The 18952-nt window shown below is 59.2% G+C and overlaps 3 protein-coding genes across 3 annotated transcripts; all 3 read right to left on the bottom strand.

The window, feature by feature from the left end:
* Positions 1-2997: 2997 nt before the first annotated feature.
* Positions 2998-7419, bottom strand: LDBPK_332290 (hypothetical protein, conserved; the record flags this gene model as incomplete). Its single annotated transcript, XM_003864006.1, has 1 exon — positions 2998-7419. The coding sequence occupies one exon, from the start codon at positions 7417-7419 to the stop codon at positions 2998-3000; it is 4422 nt and encodes a 1473-aa protein (XP_003864054.1).
* A 1281-nt stretch (positions 7420-8700) lies between these two features.
* Positions 8701-9306, bottom strand: LDBPK_332280 (hypothetical protein, conserved; the record flags this gene model as incomplete). The annotated part of the gene is made up of 1 exon (XM_003864005.1): positions 8701-9306. The coding sequence occupies one exon, from the start codon at positions 9304-9306 to the stop codon at positions 8701-8703; it is 606 nt and encodes a 201-aa protein (XP_003864053.1).
* Positions 9307-13843: 4537 nt separating this feature from the next.
* Positions 13844-16465, bottom strand: LDBPK_332270 (hypothetical protein, conserved; the record flags this gene model as incomplete). The annotated part of the gene is made up of 1 exon (XM_003864004.1): positions 13844-16465. One exon carries the CDS (start codon positions 16463-16465, stop codon positions 13844-13846), a length of 2622 nt encoding a protein of 873 aa, XP_003864052.1.
* Between the last annotated feature and the right edge of the window lie 2487 nt (positions 16466-18952).

Raw genomic sequence — 18952 nt, 5'->3', positions numbered from 1 at the left:
CAGGCTGCCGATCTGTGCGACTACTGTTGTCTGTGAAGAGGCCGACTCTACACCCACGTGTAGGCGGGGACCGCCTCCAAGGGTGGTCACGAGTGTGTGTGTGTGCCTGCATAATCTCGGGATCAACGCGCAGCCCCATTCGCGGCACCCGCATCTCGTGGCACGAGACAGCCTCGTCCCGGAATCGAAATCGAGCGCGGAGGTGTTTGCGCGGCAGCTGTACCTGGAAGAGCAAGTATGTCGAGCTACGCGTCTCTCTCCCCCCCCACAATCCGTCGTCACGCTCTGCCATGGAGCGGCTGGTAACGAGGCTGCGGGGCCACAGGACAAGCCGCAGTCGCCCGCCAACAAGCTTCTGCCACAGCACTCTGAAAGCCGAGTGCAATGGCTCCGCCATCTCTGTATCCCCGATCTTGGCCGCCACCCCCACGGCCGCCAACTGTGCTGCCCACCGCTGAGCAAGAGGCGTGGGTCAGGGGCTGGGTGTCGCCCTCACCTCAGCCAACAGAGTCCACAAGCGATCCATGCCTTGCTACACCCCGCTCGCATGCAATGCCGCATTGCACCTCAGCGGAGCGTGGGCACCCTGCGAAAACGCAGAGAAGCGGGGCACTCACCCGAAGACCCCGCACGCGCGCACAAGCGCTAAGCTGCAGTGTAGATGCCCTCGCCCCGCCCCGCTCGCCTTTGGGGAAGGAGAGAAATCCGTACGCTTTCATCGAACCAGGGATTACCCGGCCACGAGCCGGCCACTGAAGAAGCCCTGTGCAGGAATAAGGCATGAGTCTCCTCGCTAGCAGCACCCTATGGCGAGCATATCGCACGCCTCTGCCCGGAATCACTCGCAGCACAGAGAGGGTGTGGAGAGGGTGCTGCACGACAGCGTTGCGCTTGTAAATCTCGTTCTCTGATATACCGGCCAACATCGTGTGGCCACCGCTCCACCATTGATGCTGCGCAAGCGAAAACCACGAGCCTTCAACGCAAGGTGGGCCCTCCCTGTCCTGTGGAGAAGAGCGGCGTCTGCCGAGTAGGAACCGCCCTCCGCAACCGTCACAGGTGCACTGGGATCTCTCATGTGCGCTCGCCAACCACCACGAAAAACTCCGTACGGTACGGTGCGCCGCGGTTCGTCTTGGCTCGTCAACGTCAATTACTGTCTCGTCGGGCAAGGCAAAGAAAAACAACTCCGTCGTCGTCGTCCTGATGACATCGCCCCATCTGAACGCTGTCTTCCACATGATTCGGTACACTTGCACAGAGGAACGAAGGCGTGAACCCTGCAATGATGTCGGTCAAAGCCTCGCAGGAGATGGGCGGCACCTTCCGCGTGGTCCGATGGCCCCCCCTCCGGTCCTTTGCTCACCAAATCCAGTAGTTGTAGGTAGTGGGCTGGCTGTCCAAGCTTGCAGAAGACGCTGATAAGATTTGCTCACGCATGTGCGTCTGGCAGATAGAGTTGGCATGCAGATTCGCCATCAATTTTGCGGCGGTCTCTTGATCGAGGGGTCGATTATGGTGCTTGGAAAAGAGGAAGACTCGTTCCCACGGAGATCGGCGCTGCCTTCCATGGCCGTTTGGCGGAGAGACCCTGATACAGGGTTGCGGGCCGGTGTGGTGGCAGCCTTCGCCATGGAAACGAAAGCGATAACCGCCAGCTTCCTCCTCTTCGCGGATTTGCGCAGCTAGTCTTGGATGAACCCATGAGAACATATCGTGTCCAGCATCGCGCACATCAGCGGTGTGAGTCTTCCACTCCACATTGGACAACCTTTCAATGTGTGTGTGCGTGTCTGTGGCGCGAGACATGTGCAGAAGGGCAGAGCAAGAAAGGGAGGAGCGCTACAAAGTGCGCAAGAGCGAAGAGGCGCGCCTTGCCTCATCAGCGCCACCGGAACGGAGGTCAAGTCTAACCGAGACGGTCCTCCTGCTTGCCTGAAGCGTTGTGTTCCGGCGCCAGGCGGAGATGCACTCGCTCGCTCGCTCTCTCACCGGTGTGTGTGTGTGTGTGTGTGTGTGTGTGTCCCAGTGAAAAGCGCTCGCGAGGCGAGTACATGAGTCGCGCTTGATGAGGGAAAGAAAGAGAGAGAGCGCGCGGGACCGTTCGCACGAGCAGAGACACAGAGACGCACGTCCGGGACGCGCACCTTCGTCATGCCTTGGCGGCAAAGCTCGGGCGATGTCCTCTTATCCCTGCCGCGCCGCTTGGCGATGGCGCGCATTTTTCTTTCCCATGCGTGTGCTTTTTTGTTGTTGTTTGCTTGCTTGTTGTACTTCGTCGAGGCGCTCCACACGTGCGCACGCGGTCTACCCCTCTGCTGGCGTAGTTTCTCTCGTTCTTTCTGGGCTCACCTTCTCCGTTGCGTTCTCCGCGCATGCGCGCGGTTATCGAGGCGGAGGAGTGCGGGGCTGCACCACGCACCATAACGCGCACCAAGGAAAAGGGAAACGAAGAAAACGAGCAAGAAAAACAGAAGTGTAACGCGCACACGTACCCAACGAGCAGAAGCATGGGCAGAGAACAGAAATGAGAACCAGAGATAAAAGAGACAGGCAGAGAAGGGGGGATGGGCGGGGGCGGGCGAAGTGATGCACCGCGTTTTTCCAATGAACACTAAAAAGAGGAAGCATAAAGCATCCGGCTGATTTTCTGTTCCTCTTCGGTGTCGTTGTTGTTGTCCTTTACAACCGTGAAAGAGCGACGGAGGCACCAACGGCAAGACGTGTGCAAGTGTCGCCTGCGGCATCCCTTCCCCCCCCCCACCGTCGAGGCAATTCTGTACATCATTGCAAGCACCGAAGAATGCGAAACCGAGACATACAGACGGGGAGAGAGAGAGAGATGGAACATCAGCTAAGCACAGAGAAAAGGAGAGCGAAGTCGGATGTGCGCGCACAGGCAAGCCCGTCGACAGAAAAAGATGTTCACTGCCCTCGCTCACATGAAGCAGTGCACGTGGAGCAGCACGAAGGAGGGAAGCACACGGACGGCGTGGCCTACACTGCGTCGCCGACGTCGCTGTTGAGATTCCAGGCATTCAGTTCACCACCGTTCACCTCCCGCCACCGCAGCGACGGCGGCGGCGGCGTCAGTGCCCACTTTTCCGGACGCATCTGACTCTGCAGTCTTGCAGAGTCCACGGGGAGGGGTAGCATGGGCGACGCCTCGTCACCTGGGTGCTTGCCGATGAGGGGGGCGAGACGGTGCGGCGGAACGCGTGGAACGTCACTCTCCTTGTTCGGTGCCGCGCGCGTCAGAGTTCGATTTCGCAGCGACTCCTGCCGAAGCGTCTTTGCCTGTGCGGCACGCTCTGCCTTCTCGGCAAGCCTCGCGTTACGCCGCTCCTTCGCCAGCACCAGTGCTGCAGCAAGGGGAGGGGAGAAGCTCGTGGCGGAAGATACTGGCGCCGCCGCCGCTGCAGCAGCAGAGGTGTGAGGCACGAGCTTGGTGAGGGGTGGCACGCCGTCGTGCCCCGTTTTAGTCAGCGTGGTGACAGGCTCTGTGGAGGGAGACAGCGCTAACGGTACGGCAGCGTGGTTGCTGGAGCTGCCAGGAAGCGGCGCGGCTGCCACTGGGCCTCGACCCCCTTGCCAGTCAGCGGCAAGCAACGGCACCGCACCGAGGAGATGCGCTTCGGGGGAAGAGAGAGCATAGCCGGAGAGAGGGCCCACTGAAGACGGTAACGTGGATGTCGGGGTCACGGCCGAGCTCGCTGTGACGTCTGGCGATAGGAGGCCGGAACGCGCGCAAGCGGCGCTGCTGTCCACCGCCGCGGTATCAGGAAAAGATTTATTAGCACCTCGGCGCTGCTGGAGCTGCAAGGAGCGCACGCGCATCATTGCAGCGGCCTCGTCAGCCGGCTGGAACACGCAAGGTGGGCTGCGAAGGTAATGGTTCACAGGTGCATTGCTGTCGCCATTGTGCGAAACGGCGGCCGCGTCAGCTGCCGCCTCCGCAAGAGCGACGGCGTCGGCGTTTCCTGGCTGTGGCACAACGTGATGATACGATTTCGAGAGTGGAAGGGGTGCCATTGTCGTGTAGTAGATGGGATCGCGACGTGTGTGTCCGTGTCGGTGGCACGCCTGCCAGCCCTCCTGTATCACTGCCTCTTCGTCCGAGAGAGGAATCGCCATGGGCACAAGATAGATGGGGTGAAGTGCCGTGCTCGCTGCAGCAGATGCCGCCACAGAAGACGCGACGGAAGAAGCGTCGGCCACGGTAAACTGCATCGGCGCTGGGAACAAAATGCGCGTCATGGGCAGCAGCGACCGTTGCGTGTCCGCCTCTGCTCGTATGCCGACCGCATCGCCAGCGGTGTCGTCATCCGCCTTTAGCACGTTGCGGCCAGCCTGATCACCGACGTAGTAGTCACCGCTTTCATGGTCCTGGAAGAGATACACGGGCCCGGCGCGCCGACCAAGCGGGCGGCCCATCTGCACGCCTCGGCAGTACTCCATAACCGCCACAAACGGAGTAATGCGATCCGGCATCGCAGGCCGCTCTGATTCTTCGTTGATGCCCTGGCCACCCTTGCTTGCCGCCGTCGAGAATGGGGCGAACGGCGCGGCGGAGATGACAGACCCGTCAAGCATGAAATACGCTCCAGCCCCACCGCTGCTGTTGCCATCTGCGTCTCGTGCCCCCGCCAGCCCTATCGGAAGATACATCAGCTGTCCACGAGAGTAGCCGGCGCAGGTGCCCCTCTGCTGATGCTGCTGAGCGTTCGCATCCAGGACGGTGTCGTTTAAGTATGGAGAGCTCCACAAATGGCCCGCCAAGTGCAATGTGCCATTGGCGCCGAGCAGCCCCTGTGACCCCTCAGCCGCCACCCTCCGCGCCGTCTCCCACGAGAGCGAGTCCTCGGAGTCCTTCAGCTGGCAATGGCCAAAGTGCAAGTCCAGCAGTCGCTGAAGCTCGGCAATGCGCTGCGACGTCTGCATCAGCCGCTGCTGCGTTCGCCTGCCGAGCCGCTGCAGCGCGCAAGCCCTCAGCAGCGCTTCTGGAGACAAGAAGTGCAGGTCCGGCGACTCCGGCTCAGGGTCTGTGGCGCCGGCGCGGGCTCCTTTCGTCATCCCCTTTGCCCCAGCGGCCTCCTCCGCCATGTCAGAAGCAGCGGCGGCTTTCGTGAGCTGCTGCGGCAGCGATGCCTGCACCACCTTTAGTCGCTTCCGGTCACTTGCACGGCGCATGCGCAGACCTGCCAGCTCACGTAGCAAGTCTGCGGCCGTTTGCCCGTCCGCCCCACTGACGGGCGCCGTGAGCCACTCTTCCCGCTGCCGGCGATGCGCTGCCAAGTGCCGAAGCGCGCTGTCTCCGTCCACGTCGCAGTCGCGGAAATAGTAGAAGGAAGAGCTATCGCGGTCCTTTAACAGCGGAGGCGGGGAGTTGCAGCCGCGGTGGTAGCCGTCATTGCGTCCGCTCGAGTCTGTGGTGCCTCGGACCTTCCACCGCACTCGACGCCCGTCACCGCCAGCGCTCTCCTCGGATGCCAAGAAATGCATCACCCGCGTTGCGCGAATCGAAGCGGCGATCTCTTGCAGCTCGCCAAACATTTTTCGTGCGTGTACGGTGACCGGGTGCGAGCACCAGTAGGGAAGACCGAGGTCGGCGCGGTAGTAGTTCACCTCCTCGGCAGCATTCGTAGGGGCATGCGGCATGCTGCACCTCACCTCCACCGAGCCGGCCTTTCCCAGCCGGTGATTCATGGCGGCCATCATTGACGCCTGCTCCTGCGCCTCAAGCGCCACGCCTGCCTTCAGGCGCCACTTCTTGTTGCGAAGCAAGTGCGACGCCGATGGCGCCTGAGCCGACTCTGTGTGGGGTAGCGGCGAGGCCGCCGCCGAGGATGTAGACGGCCGCCCAGGTGGCGTCTCCGCTGACGCGGCGGGAGTGAAAAAGGACGCGACCGTCTCAGCCGCTGCAGCCGGCAGCGCACCACTGGACAGGAGCTCCACCATGCTCCGCGCCTGCACGTCACGAGCCACCACCACCAAGGTTTGCCGAGCCTGCTGCGCAAACGTGTTGATGAAGTCGAGCAATGCATCGTTGCGGCTCTGCACGGTCGAGAGTGCGCGCTCAATCAGCTGCACCTGGTCTGCGTGCTCCCGTTGCATGGTTTGAACCGCCTGCCGCAGCTGGTCCAGCTCCATGTGAAATTTGTGCTTGATCGGCTCCAGGGCGAGGTGCAACAACCAGCGGAACCCGTTGGCGTTCGCCCCCTCCTTCGAAAGCGCCGCAGAAGACGAGGTGTCGTCGGGGTTTGAGGCTAGGCTGCCGGAGAGGAAGCTCACCTTTGATTTGGTGCGAGTGCGCACACTCAGCGAGTGACAACGATGCCGCGGGCTCCCGCGCTCCGAGCCACCCATCGCATCCGTGAAGCGCTGCAACCAGGCAGCATCCGCGCCGTTGAGGATGCGGAGGTACTCTTCGTAATCAAAGATCGCGTCAACGCTATCGGTCTCCGTGCTCCACACCTCAAACGTTGTCGTCTTCTGAGCCGTCGCACTGCGCGGTGACCCCAGCGTCCGCGCGCGAGCAGCAGTGCCTATCGGGACGTTGATGCGGATACTGTAGCCTTTGTGTTTCGGGTGAGGCGTCGCGGACCACCCCTTTGCATCGGGTGGTGCTGCCGGCGCAGCGCCGACTGTAGCCGCCCCCAGCGCGGGCGGTCTTGTTTGTGCTTGCGCGTCAGCGTCACGCCCTTCTCCGCGATGGCTGATATGAGTCGAGATCCGCCGACGCACGGGGCCATCATCCGCTTCTGATTCCTCGTCCGATGACCCGCTCGGCGGCAGCGGTGTCCTGGGTGGCGACGTCGACGACTGGCTCGCCGGCTCGCCCTGCCCCGTGGCTACGCTTGTGTTGACGAGGAAGTGCTGCAATTGAGACTCTACTGTGGGGATAAGCTGCGCAGCGCTGCCACCGACAAGGGGCGCGAGAGTCATGGAGTGCAGTCGGCGAGTGCGAAGCTGTCGCTGAAGATCGTCGATGCGGCAGCGCAGCATCAGGACCTCCCTAAAGTAGCTATGAAGCATGTATTCGTGTGCCCTCTTGAGATCCGACAGCACTTCCCGCAACTCCATGACGCTTTCGTCAGCTTTGTCGGCAGCGGCCTTCAACTCGGCATTGTCCTGCTGGAGCTCGACACAACGGCGCTCCAAGGCGCGCATGTCGGACGCCGGAAGTGCTGTCTTGAAGGCGTCCTCCACGATGCCATTCACCAGCTCCCGGCACACCTGCTCCGGGGGATCGATCAGGTCCATCGGTAAGGGCACCGTCATGTTCTCATAGTTCTTTCGGAGAAGACTGCCAAGAATGCGCTGAATGTCGCTGCGCACCTGCGGATGCACGCGATGCAGCGTGAGCAGCGATCGAATGTCGCGTGCCGCGCTCTCCAAACACAAAGCAAAGGCGCCCATAATGAGAGAGGGGAGGGCACGGGGGCAGGAGAGTGGCCTTCGAGGCGAGAAAGCAACCAAAGAAAATGGCAGCGTGGGCTTGCACCGCAGATGCGCTATTGAGTGGGTGGCAGGGGTAGCGAGAGAAGGAAGCGAGCGGTAGGCTCGTCTAGAGCCCGTCAAGAGCACACGAACAACAAGGATTTGTGTGTATATATAAAGGCGGACGAGACAGCGTTCAGCACAAGCGGAGCGCCAGTGTCGCAGTTGTCCGCTGCCGCGCCTCAAGTAAGCCGCTGAAGAAATCGATGCTGAGCCGCCTCTTCTCTCTTTGCGTGTGGGTCTGCGGATAGACGTACTGCAAGATGTTGTACGAGAACGGAAGCGGAAGAGAGTCGGACGGGCCGCCGCGTGGTGAGGGCGGTCGTCTTCCTGGTGATCGGGTGCTCTTTGTTTGCGCTCAGTCGATGCACCGACAGACGCACGCTTTCAGCCATGGAAAACGAGTGCGGTAGAGAAGGAGGTACAAGCGACGCGTGCGTGCAGGTGCACACAAAAAAAAAAAACGAGATGGAAAGGAGGGCGATACGTCAGCCGAGAGGAAGTGAGAGTCGAAAAGGTGGCGCCGGCGAGTGCGCTCCGTCATGACGAGCGAGATAGGGAGCGAGTGCTTGTCGTGTGCGCCGGCTTAAGGAAATGATAGATGGGCATGAGGACGGCGCAACAAGTGCGACACCATCGCACCTGCCTTATCCTCAGCAAGAATGAAAGCAGCGAGAAGGCTGCACACGTTCACTCATCACAGTGGATGTGCGAATGCAAGCGCCGCGCGCTGTGCTCTCGTCGCCCCGTCAAAACTCGCAGTGCGCCCAGACTTCTCGCACGACATGCGCGAGGTGCGTGGGCGCCCGCGCGTCTGCTTTCGCAAGCAAAGACATACTCGCGCATGTCGTGCGAGAAGTCTGGGCGCCTCAACGTGTCATGACAGCGACGCGCGTGTGCAGCTGGTTATTTTTTTCCCCGTCCTTTCCACCGTTACTCTCTCGGCCCGTGAGGCGTGAAACGTACAACAAGCGCCTTCCACGCGCGTCAAGCAGACAGCAGCAAAGGAGCTGCTCCTTGATGCACACGCATGTGCGCACAAGCACAGGCGACGCCTAATCCGAAGTTTCATCGGTCTGGTGCACTGGAGAGCAAGATGAGAAACTCGAGCGCGAGAGAAGAAGATCTGTATGCACTGGTCTCTCCACCCCCCCCTCCCTTCCGCCTCTTATGCCCGACACTCGACTACGCAATCGCACCTCACATCTTCGACAGCTGCGCGCGACGCCACACTTCCAGACCTTTCTCGAACGTACCCTTCGTCATTCCACTGGGGCAGTAGTAGGACGTCACGCCAATGCCAGACACATGGTGCACGTTGTCGGTTTGATTGTCGAAGAAGAGCATCTGCGCGTACTCGGACACGCTCGGGTCGACCCTGTTCACTTTTCGAAGAATCATCTCGTGCTGCTTCGCCTTGTTCGCCTTGTAGATCTCGATGCGGTCGCCGAATAGGCTGTGCATGGGCACCGTCTTTCCGGCACAGTCGGTGAACTCGAATGTGCCCAGTAGCTCCCTTGCCCAGCTGGGGACGTCGCAGGTGGAAGAGATGGCGAGGTATGTGTTTGCCCACTTCGGGTTCGTCGCGAGGGTCTGCAAGACGTCGCGAGACTCGCCGATGAGGCGCACCTCCGTGCCCGACTTGTCGATCATGATGCTGGGGTTCTGCTTGTGTGGCTTGAAGGGAGCGCCGCCCCACAGCTGGTACATCTCGGGGGTCCAGAGAGTCCCATCGAGATCGAAGACGATCACTCGCGGCAGTAACGTGGCAGCGTCACCATCGGCTTTGGCAGTGACCCTACTCATTCTGTATCCCTGCCGCAGACCCCGTCGTGCTAGAAGATCGATGAAGCAGGAGACTGTGATTCGGTGAAGGAATGCAACTGATAAGATAATACCGATTTTGTTGTTTGTCTGTTTTTTTTTAGCGCATAGGCGTAGGTCTTCTTCGGGTTGGGAGGGGGCAGCGTGGAGAAGATGCAATGATTCTTGGGTCCGCGAGTGCAGACGCGCGCAGATCAGCATAGCCATCACACACGCACACACACGCGCGCGCACACCATGGTGCGGTTCGGCATTGCGTACATTCGCCCTCGCTTTGTTGCGGCTGAGAAGGGGTTGCGGTTCTGCATATGCGTCTCCCCCTCACTTGCGCAGCTTCACTCTCGCTGATGGGGAGCAGAAACTCATACGCCACCACGTGCATGGCGGGATAGCGGAGGAAGTGATGATTCGCCAGTGTCGCTTGTTCGGCCCTTCCCTCCGGATGCTCGTAAAGCACTGTGCCAGGCCCTGCGGTACCTTTCCCTTTGCTGCTGCGCATGTTTCTTTCGCACGGCGGCTCCAAGTCCTCGTGCACCCCCTTCACGCGCCCGTGTGATAATCAGAATGCCAGTGCGGAAGCAACGCTGGACGGTCCTCAGTTGAACGAGAAGTAACTGTACGCGTCGCGCTCCACCTCCAACGCCGCAAGCAGCTCCTCTGCAGGCCCAGTAAACCGGCTCGCCACCTCCGCGGCAGTCGCGGGATCACACAAGGGCCGCAAATGGCGTAGAGCTGGAGTAGGCAATCTCGCAGCACAGCCGCGCGCGTGCCGACACACGCGCAGCGTCGCCCCTGCGCGGTCCTCGCAACGGGATTCGACGTTCTGGGAAATGGCATATGCTAGGGCTCCCCTTGCTTCCGATCTGGCAGCACAAGGGGGGAGGGAGCAAGCTGTGGACAAGCACCGCCGTGCACGACTCAGCCGCCAGCGAGATATAGTTCCCACAAAGCCCCAAAGCGCTCAGCAAGCCCAGGAGAGAGAAAGAGAATCAACATCTGCACTAAACCGACACAGACGCCCCCGTGCCGTGTACTCGTCCACAGACTCGAAAGCCAAGAAAATAAAAAAATAAGGAGTAGTTCCTCCATCTGCGCAGTCGCGTGGTGAATGGACAGCAGGCCCGAGCACACATTCACCACGAATTGTCCGCCGTTCGAGGCGAGGCGGCGCTGGCCATCATATGCCCGTCATGATAAAAATCAACAAAGTGCAGACAGAGATGGGGCGATACGCGCGGCATGGCTCCGTTGCAGTCCTGCTCTCCGAGGAACACAGCAGCGGTGGGGGTAGTCGCAGTGGCCCCACGTCTCGCAGAGCTCGCAGCGTGCGCAAAGGGAAGGAAAAACCTACAGTGCCCTACGCGTGCGTGTATGCGCTGCGGCGTAGATTGCTGTGCTCGTCCACGTGCATCTGTCTGCCGCCGCTGAGGAGAGAGAGGGAACGCGGGCGGGGTTAAGAGGGGAAAGAAAGTAGCGCGGAGGCGACTGAAGTACCCGCGTGTTCGTTTATGTTTCTGCCACGAGCAGATGTGCGCACGGTCCTACACGTGTACGTGTAGGTGTGCGATGGTGCGTGTGGCAGAGAAAGGTCGGAAGAGACCCGCGAAAAAACAAATGGTAGCAGTCAAGAAGTTTGTAGATGGCCAGAGGAGGCGGAGAGCGATAACCCAATCGCTTCATGGAGGCACACACTCAAGCCAGCACGTATGGGGTGCAAAGCGGGAAAAGGCCACTGCAGTAGGCGTGATATGGCCTACGCCCCACGCAGTGATAGACCCGATGCGTTCGGGGAGAAGATGCGTTGGTGAAGCAATAAACGCCACACGCAGACACCGAATCCACGCGCGCCCAGGCGCAGGATGAAGACGGCGCAAGTCAGGGTACCTGGAATACAGCAATGGCGCCACCGTTTGCCCCCTTCCCTGGCTCTAAAAGCGGTGTATCTTTGTAGGATCATAGCCCATGCACCCTCACCGCCGCGAAGTGCCTCCTCCACTTTTCTTTTTTTCGGAGGGTTCTTGTGTTCTTTTTATTCAGCCTTACCCTTCCCTTGACCGTTGTTGCTGCTGTACAGGAGACGTGCGTACGTGTGCAGCTGCGTGCGCACAGATCGTTCTGCGCCCTTCGTAGCCGAAACAAAAAAAAACCGAACAAACATTCCTGAAACTCTCTGTTTTTGTGCACCATCATCGAAACAATTTGAAGCGCATGCACACTCACAGAACGACTGTAACATACATCAATTTTTGCTCCTACATATGTGCGCCTTCGTTTTCCTCTGTCGAGCCCGCATCATCGTCAGCATCGAGCACATGTGCACTCGCAACTTTGATTCTCTTACTATCCTTGCCTACCCAACACCGCGCATGTGACGTGAGAACGGGAGCAGCCTGCTCACCAAAACGGCAGAAAACAAAGAAAAAGCACAAGCTTCGCAGAAAGCGAAGATAAGCGGAGGAACAGAACGGGGAAAAGAAAGAAAGAGGAGCGAACAAGGAAAGAAAAAGAGAACAGACACACAGATGCACACTTTCACACATACACACAGACACATGCAAAATAATCACGCGCTCAGCGAAGAATAGATGGCAAAAAAAAAAGGGGGAAGTAGACAACAAAAAAAAAGGAAAAGGGGGAAAATCGGCATGCGTTCAACGCAGATGTGAGCGTGTGTGCATTTCTGTGTCTTCGATGTGGACGAGTTTCACATCCACGCGTATCGATAGGCATGTGCACACATGCAGATGTCTTCGCAGCGTTGCTCTTTGTTTTTTTTTTGTTTGCGTTTATTTCTTTTCCCGTTGATTTGTTGCAGGCCATTTCTTGTGTCGCCTCACGCCTGCCTCCCTTTGGACGCTGGCCTGTTCGTCTTTCGAGGTGCTTGCATTGCAATAGGTGCAGGCGTCTGTGCGTGACAGAGCATTCAGGCCGCCTCTTCTTTGATCTGCTACCCCCACCTACCAATGGCACAGCAGCGCTGCTCAGCGAACCAGTCATCGCCGTCATTGCCACCACTGGTGCAACCTTCTCGTCTTTCCTCTTGGGGCTTACTTGCCGCTGTGTATGTCTTTTCACGTGCGCGTGTGCTTTGAAAGGGGTCGTGCCTTCGTGTTCCTTTTCGCGCACTTTTTCCATGCTACAACAAACGCAAACTGAAGTGAACCCCCCCCCTCAACCCCCCCCCCACCACACACACCCATCGGCCAACGAGCAAGTGAGGCCGGGAAATGGCGCTATGGATACATATATGTGTGCGAGAGCATGCGGAGTTGATGTGTACTCAGCATAGAAGACCAAAAAAAAAGAAGGCGAGGGTAGCGGCCTCGACCAAGAAGAAGAGCAAGAGGAGGAGGGGTAGGTAGGTAAGGGGGAGGGGGAGGGGGGCAGGTCGGTCGGTCGGTGAGTGCTCAGCGAGTCGCAGGAAGAACAGGTTCGGAGGCAAGCACAACCAAAGAAAATATAAACAATAATCAAAAAAAAGGTAGAAACTGCAACGGCCATCACAGTGTTACAGAATAGTAAGCAAATAAACCCTTGGTTTCGCTTTCGCATCGGTGCACGTGCGCACGTGCACGGGTGCGTGTTAGTGCGAGTGCCACGCCGACGCACAAGAGGGAGACGGCAAGCAAAGAAGTAAAACTAAAAGGAGGGGAGGAGGCAAGGAAGGGAGGGAGGGAGAGAGAATACCGTACAGTACATACGCACATGCATCCAAAGAACAGCCATGCAGCAACAAACCACAACAACCAACAGACAGAAAAAGGGGTAGGAGGGGCAAGTGGCAGCAGGGCTGCATCGAGATCCATACAGCAGACAAGGAAAGAAAAGGCTATCCGCAACGCTCTTGCCCAAGCATCGACGCCGCGCTTTGGGCAAGAGGTGACGAAGCCACAGCGAAGGAGGATTGATACGCGAAAGACGTGCATGGTAGCGCTGTCAAAAAGTTCAAGACCCTCCCCCACAGGCTCCGCCTCTATTCTTTCTTTTTCTTCTATCGCCGTTTATACATGAGCGCTCGACCGTCGTCATCCCTCCTCTCACCGCCCTTTTCTTCGTCTCGCGCACCGCGCACTGGCAGTGCACGCCGACATTATACACGAATGCGAAAAGCACCGCAAGCGATCCGTGGAGGACAGGAAAAACAAACGTCATCAGCCATCCTTGCCTTTTTGCTTCGTCGCTCTCCCTCTCTCGCTCACCACGGCCCTCTCCACCGCTGAGAAATCCGCTTGCGTTCCTATCCATTTGCAAAATAAGTTTCGCATTGTTGGCACCCTACGCACGCACGCACTTGGAGCGCACATCGCATCACGCGCTCTGGAAAGAGCTGAGGACACAAGACAAAAGAAAAGCGAGAGAGACGTCAGGCATGCCGGTAACGCACCGCTGCTGTCCACCGCCACCGAAAGACGACGGCGCACGCGGTTCAATCACAGAAACCGCGGCGTGCAGCCAGTCGCTGCCCTTCTCGGGCCCCTGCGGCGTTCGGCACGTCGACGCCTTGCGCAGCGCACCCCGCCTAGACAAAGCTCCAGAAGCGCACGAACCCGTCCGGCGACGCCGTCACCACCAGATGCGACACGCTCTGCACCTGGACACCGCGCGAGAGGCCCTTCCAGCCTTGTGGGTAGCCGCCCAGCACCGTGTGCAGCTTTCGGACGTCCCACAGGTACAGGTTCTCGCCGACGCTGGCCGCCAGGTGCACGTCGTCAACGTCCAGCCCGGTAACGTAGTTTTTTAGCTTCAAGGTGTGCATCGTGTGCGCCGCCAGCTCCGTCGCCGCGGCGCCGCCCTGCACAGACGACGTTACGCCGCCCGGTACTCGCAAATCCCATGAGAGGATACTACTATCGAAGGAGCCGGTGAAGAACTGATTATCATCGAGGACGGCGAGGGCGGGTAGCTTGCGAGTGTGGTCTACCAGGGTGCCGAGCGGCTTGGCCGTCGTTACGTCCACTACGCATACGGAGCCATCGCCCCCGCCGACCAGGGCCGTGGCCGAGTTTGGCAAGCAGTCCACCACCTGCGCGTTTGATGGGATGGACACGAGATGCACCGCATCGCTCTCCGCCTCGCGGATGACTAGGCTGTTGTGCAAGCCACCGATGAGCAGTGGGGAGGGATTCATGTTCTTGAGGTAGCAGACGCAGTACACGTCGGAGCCGAGCGATGTCGCCGCCGTTGGCACAAGCACCGCGTCATCAGTCAAGGCGCCGCCGAGCGATGCGCCTAGCCTCCAGGCGGCAGACGTGCCGTCCTCGCAGCCAGTGGCGAAATGGAACTTGTCGTTGAAGCTGACATCCCAGATAGAGGCGTTGTGCGCGTGTGCCTGGAGGAGCGAGTTACCCAGCGAGTCGAGGAAGTAGACGTTACCGCACGAGGAGCCGACAGCGAAGCGGCCTTCCTCGCCGGCTGACTGCACGCAGAGAAACTTGTCGCCGCTCACACCGCTGAAGGTCTTGAAGAGCGCGACGCTGCCGCTGACGTCGATCGGGCAGTCACGCTTTGGCACCTTGACTACCTCGCGGGGTGCGATTTCGACGATCTCCACCGCGGCACTGATGCGCACTTGCTTCTTGGCGGGCTTCTGCACCGTGGCCCTCGGCGTCACAGAAGCCTGCAGGCTGCGCGCCGACGGGCCCCCGATCTGTGACTGGGTGAGCGCGTCCGCCGTGACAAGACGCGCACGCGAGATCGATGCAGCCATGGAGTCGGACAGGAAGGACGAGCCCTGAAAGTTGGAGACGAGCTTGATGACCACGGCATGATGCACAAGCGCCTTGGGAAAGTGCGGGTGTGACTCTAAGGCTATGATGATCCGCGCCGATGGGTCAAAGCCCTCCAGGTTGTGCATGTGGGCGTCCTCCAGCAGCTCCTCGAAGACGAGGCAGGTGCTGATAGACTTGTGCGCGTTGACCATTACAAACCACGCACCGCTACGCATGGCCTCTGCAAACTGGGTCGCGAGCACCTCCGGCTTTGGCCGGAGGCGCAGCTTCACGCTCAAGTCGAAGGCGACGACGCGCTTCTTCGCGGTCAACGCGAGCAGCTCGATTTCCGCAATCGGGTTCACATCCTGCGTGACGCAAATGACGCAATACCCCATCTCCACGCGATCCAGTGCGCGCTTGATACGGCCCTTCACCGTCATCTCCGCTACGTCGCTGGGAGTGTGGCCGTAGGTACCGGCGCCGGGCCCCACGTGGCGCAGCATTTCGTCTCCGCGCATCGAGAGCTTCATCTTCTCAAACTCAAGCAGCCCAGGTGTGGGAGACTCGGCCCCTGCTTGTGCCGCAGCGGCCGCGGCAGCAGCGGCAGTGATGCACCCATCAGACGGAGATGTGCCCTTCAGCTGGCAAATGCGCACCGTGTCGAAGTCGCTTGAGGAGGCCTCCGAGGCGGCCTCGCTGTCATCCAGGTCCGATGAGGAGCTACTGTTCTTGCAGTGGCTGGGTCGTAGCGCCGGCGGCGCCGGCGGGGAGGATGTTCGCCGCGTTGCCGGCTGCGGGGTGCCGCTAGTTGCTGGTGTATATGTAGAGCGGCGACTCGCTGCCACGGTCTCGTTCGGTGAAGCAGCGCTGACAGACTCCTTGAGCAGCGCCGCCGCTATTCCTGGGTGGCCGATCATGCTACGTCGGAAAGACCCGCGCAAATCTGCATCGATCGCCGGCAGCGCCGGCGGCGGTTCCTCGATGGACGGGGGCGCTATTTCGCTGATCAGCTCCTGTACGGCAGCGGAGCTCGGAGACTCCACCTTGCTCACCGCACCGTCGCTGAGAACACTGCCTTCGATCGACACCTTGCATGCATGCTCATCGGTGCGCTCAAAGGTGACGGTGATTGGGGTCTTTGGAAAGAGAGCCACAGAGTTTGGCACCGTCTTCTCCTCTCCTGTGACCGATGGTGGGTTGTGGTGCCGCATGACCACACTCAGCAGCGCTGCCTTCAGCTCAGGGCTATCCGCGACAGGCCTGCCGTTGACTGCCGATACGCGCGACGTCGCCCACAGCACCTGTTTCACCAGCTCCCGTGAGGCATCTGGCAGGACGCGCTCAATGTGGCAGCTAGGGTCGAACGAGAAGCTCGCGTTGAGTGCCTCAACTGTGGTCGCCACATCATACGTGTGCCCCTTGAGTGGCATTTTCGGCTGCTTTCGACACGGGCAGGGGACGGGCCAGAGAGAAAGAGGGAAGGCCAGCACGGCAAATAGTGCAGCGAGGAGGGAGGATCGGTATGCTACGCCAATTCACCCAGAAATGGCGATGGTGCCCTGCTTCTCTCTTCCTTTTTTCCTGCCTCTCGCTCACAGCGCGTCGTACGTGATAGAGACGGCGTCTATTCCGGCATCGAAAAAAAAGCGTTGAGCCAAAAGCAGTGGCTCGGCGCGCGGATTGAATTGGCGGCGACCGCTGCGGCGTTTTCACTGCAATAGCCGGAGCGTTTTGGTGATCGCGTGCGTGGGAGGAGCGGAGGAAGAGGAGGAGGAGGAGCGGGTGAGCTGCTGCTCTTCTGCCCACTGTACTTCTCTCTCCTACCGTCGAAGCACAGACCAGACGCGTCTTGGCAGAGAGGGAGGGGAAGTAGCAACAGCGCTCCGCCCGTATTCCCCACCCTTCAAGCCCCGCCAATCAAGTGAGTATAAGTCGACGACGCACGAAAAGGGGGCTTGTCCGGTTGATCTGCTCGACCCTGAAGCAACTATATATATATATATATATGCGTGTGTGTGTGTGTGTAGAAAGAAGAGAGAGACCGCCTACAGTTTGGATAGGGGAAAGACGAAGAGAAAAGAGGGTACGCCCCACAGAGGTAAGATCCGGCACCCGCACCAGCGGCAGCAGCAGAGCGAAGCCGGTGGGGAAGGCGCGCGGGGCTGCGGCAGTGCGCGCTCGCTCGCGCAACGGCAGCACACGTCCCAAAGTACTCAGTTGAACGAATGCGGAGCACAAAGGCGGGAAAGTACTCCCAAGGTTTACGAACCTAAAAGGAAATATATGAAAAAGGGAGAGCCTGTCGGTGAGCGCACACCGCGTTGGGTCACTGTATCGCTGTGATGTGTGCTAGGTGATGAGAAGAAGTCCAACGATGGGGTGGCGCGCCCGTTGTGTTTGCTAAGGAAGAGATTAGCCAGGAAAAGGGACCTCGAAGCACGTTCCAGACGAGAGAGGTTGCAAGGGGCAAAGATGTTGATGAAGACAATTATCGGAGAGGGGTGAGCGACACAAGGCAGCAGCCGGAATAAAACATGGTCCACACCGCCGGTGCAATGTGTGCCGTCCTTTTTGGTGCTGTGTTCGGTGTCTCTCAGTGCTTGCTCCTTCGCTTCGTGTGGACGACTGTATGTGTGCTCAGCTTTACGTCTGTGTAGGATTGGGATGGGAGGGGGAGGGGGCGTGTATGGTGGTGGGGGAGAGAGAATATGTGTATCTCTAATGCCCGAACGCGCAGCCGTGCCAGCACACACCCCACACATACGTACGTTCATGCACAGAGAAAGAGAGAGAGCGGCGCATACGCCGCGAGCGTGTGTGTGTGTGTGTGTGTGTGTGAAGCCACAGTGAACAGCAAAAAAAGGGGGACGGGTTATACGAAGAAAACGACGAAAGCATATACATGTACGAAAAAAGAGGGAGAAGGTTGAGAAAGGCATCATGACGCTAGAGGTTGTGAGCCCTTGGTATCACCCGCAGAAGAGTTCTTCTGAAGGGCCACATGCCCAGAGCTTGGAAGCGCGCGAAGAAAAAAAAAGAGTGAGGGACGCGCATGGAGGGCGGTGAGCCTCCATGAGGAAGCTTTTTTTTTTCGGCCGCTGCATGCACGATGCATGCGCTGCGCAGCGCGCTCGAAGACGCGCGCAGCGTCGGAGGCGTAAGCAGCCAGGTCACAGGCGGGAGGGAGAGGAAGCGTATTGTGCCGCAACTCGACACTTTCATGCGAAGATATTCGTGGCCACCAGACGTATTGCCGATGACGCTCGCATGAATTGCTTTTCGTTTTTTTTCTTCATTTCTGCATCCCGTTCCATTGTACCTGGTGGGGCGAGAGTATCTAGGAGAAACAAGTGAACGCACACGTGACCGAGCAACGATGCACAACAAGACACACAGACCTTCTCGCCTTTTCCTTCTTTTCGCGTTCCTTTTCCCCGCTTCTGGGGAGCAGAGGAGACCAGTTAAGAACAAAAAATAGGGAAGAGAGGGAAGGAGAGGGACGGCGCAGATGCGGCCACAACGAATACAGCGGCCCGCAACAACATCACAGGAAGCGCGCGAGAGAAAACAGAGATCGAGACATCGGGCACACGCTCACGGAGAGAGAGGGAGACGGGTGAGGTAACAAGAAGGTAGAGCGCGCACTCAGAGTGACACACAGACGACGACCACGAGAAGAAAGGAGAAAACAATTCGAAAAGGAGACAGTGTACACAATGATGTGACTACCTCCTGCCCTCGCTAGTGTGAGATCAGGGAGAAAGGGAAAGAGAGGAAGGCAAGCTATCCCGTTGATGGGCTCCATCCGCATTTTCTAGTCTAACGTGGGCGGTGTCGAGAAGGCGCTAGACATCGCCAGGAAGGGCCAGGGGGAGGCTCAGCTCCGTACGCCGCTCTCACGGTATTGCTGCTTTTCT

Source organism: Leishmania donovani, chromosome 33 (genome assembly GCF_000227135.1).
Source record: "Leishmania donovani BPK282A1 complete genome, chromosome 33".
Lineage (NCBI taxonomy): Eukaryota > Euglenozoa > Kinetoplastea > Trypanosomatida > Trypanosomatidae > Leishmania > Leishmania donovani.
Note: the sequence above shows the minus strand (reverse complement) of the source record. Positions and strands in the feature narration are given on the sequence as shown.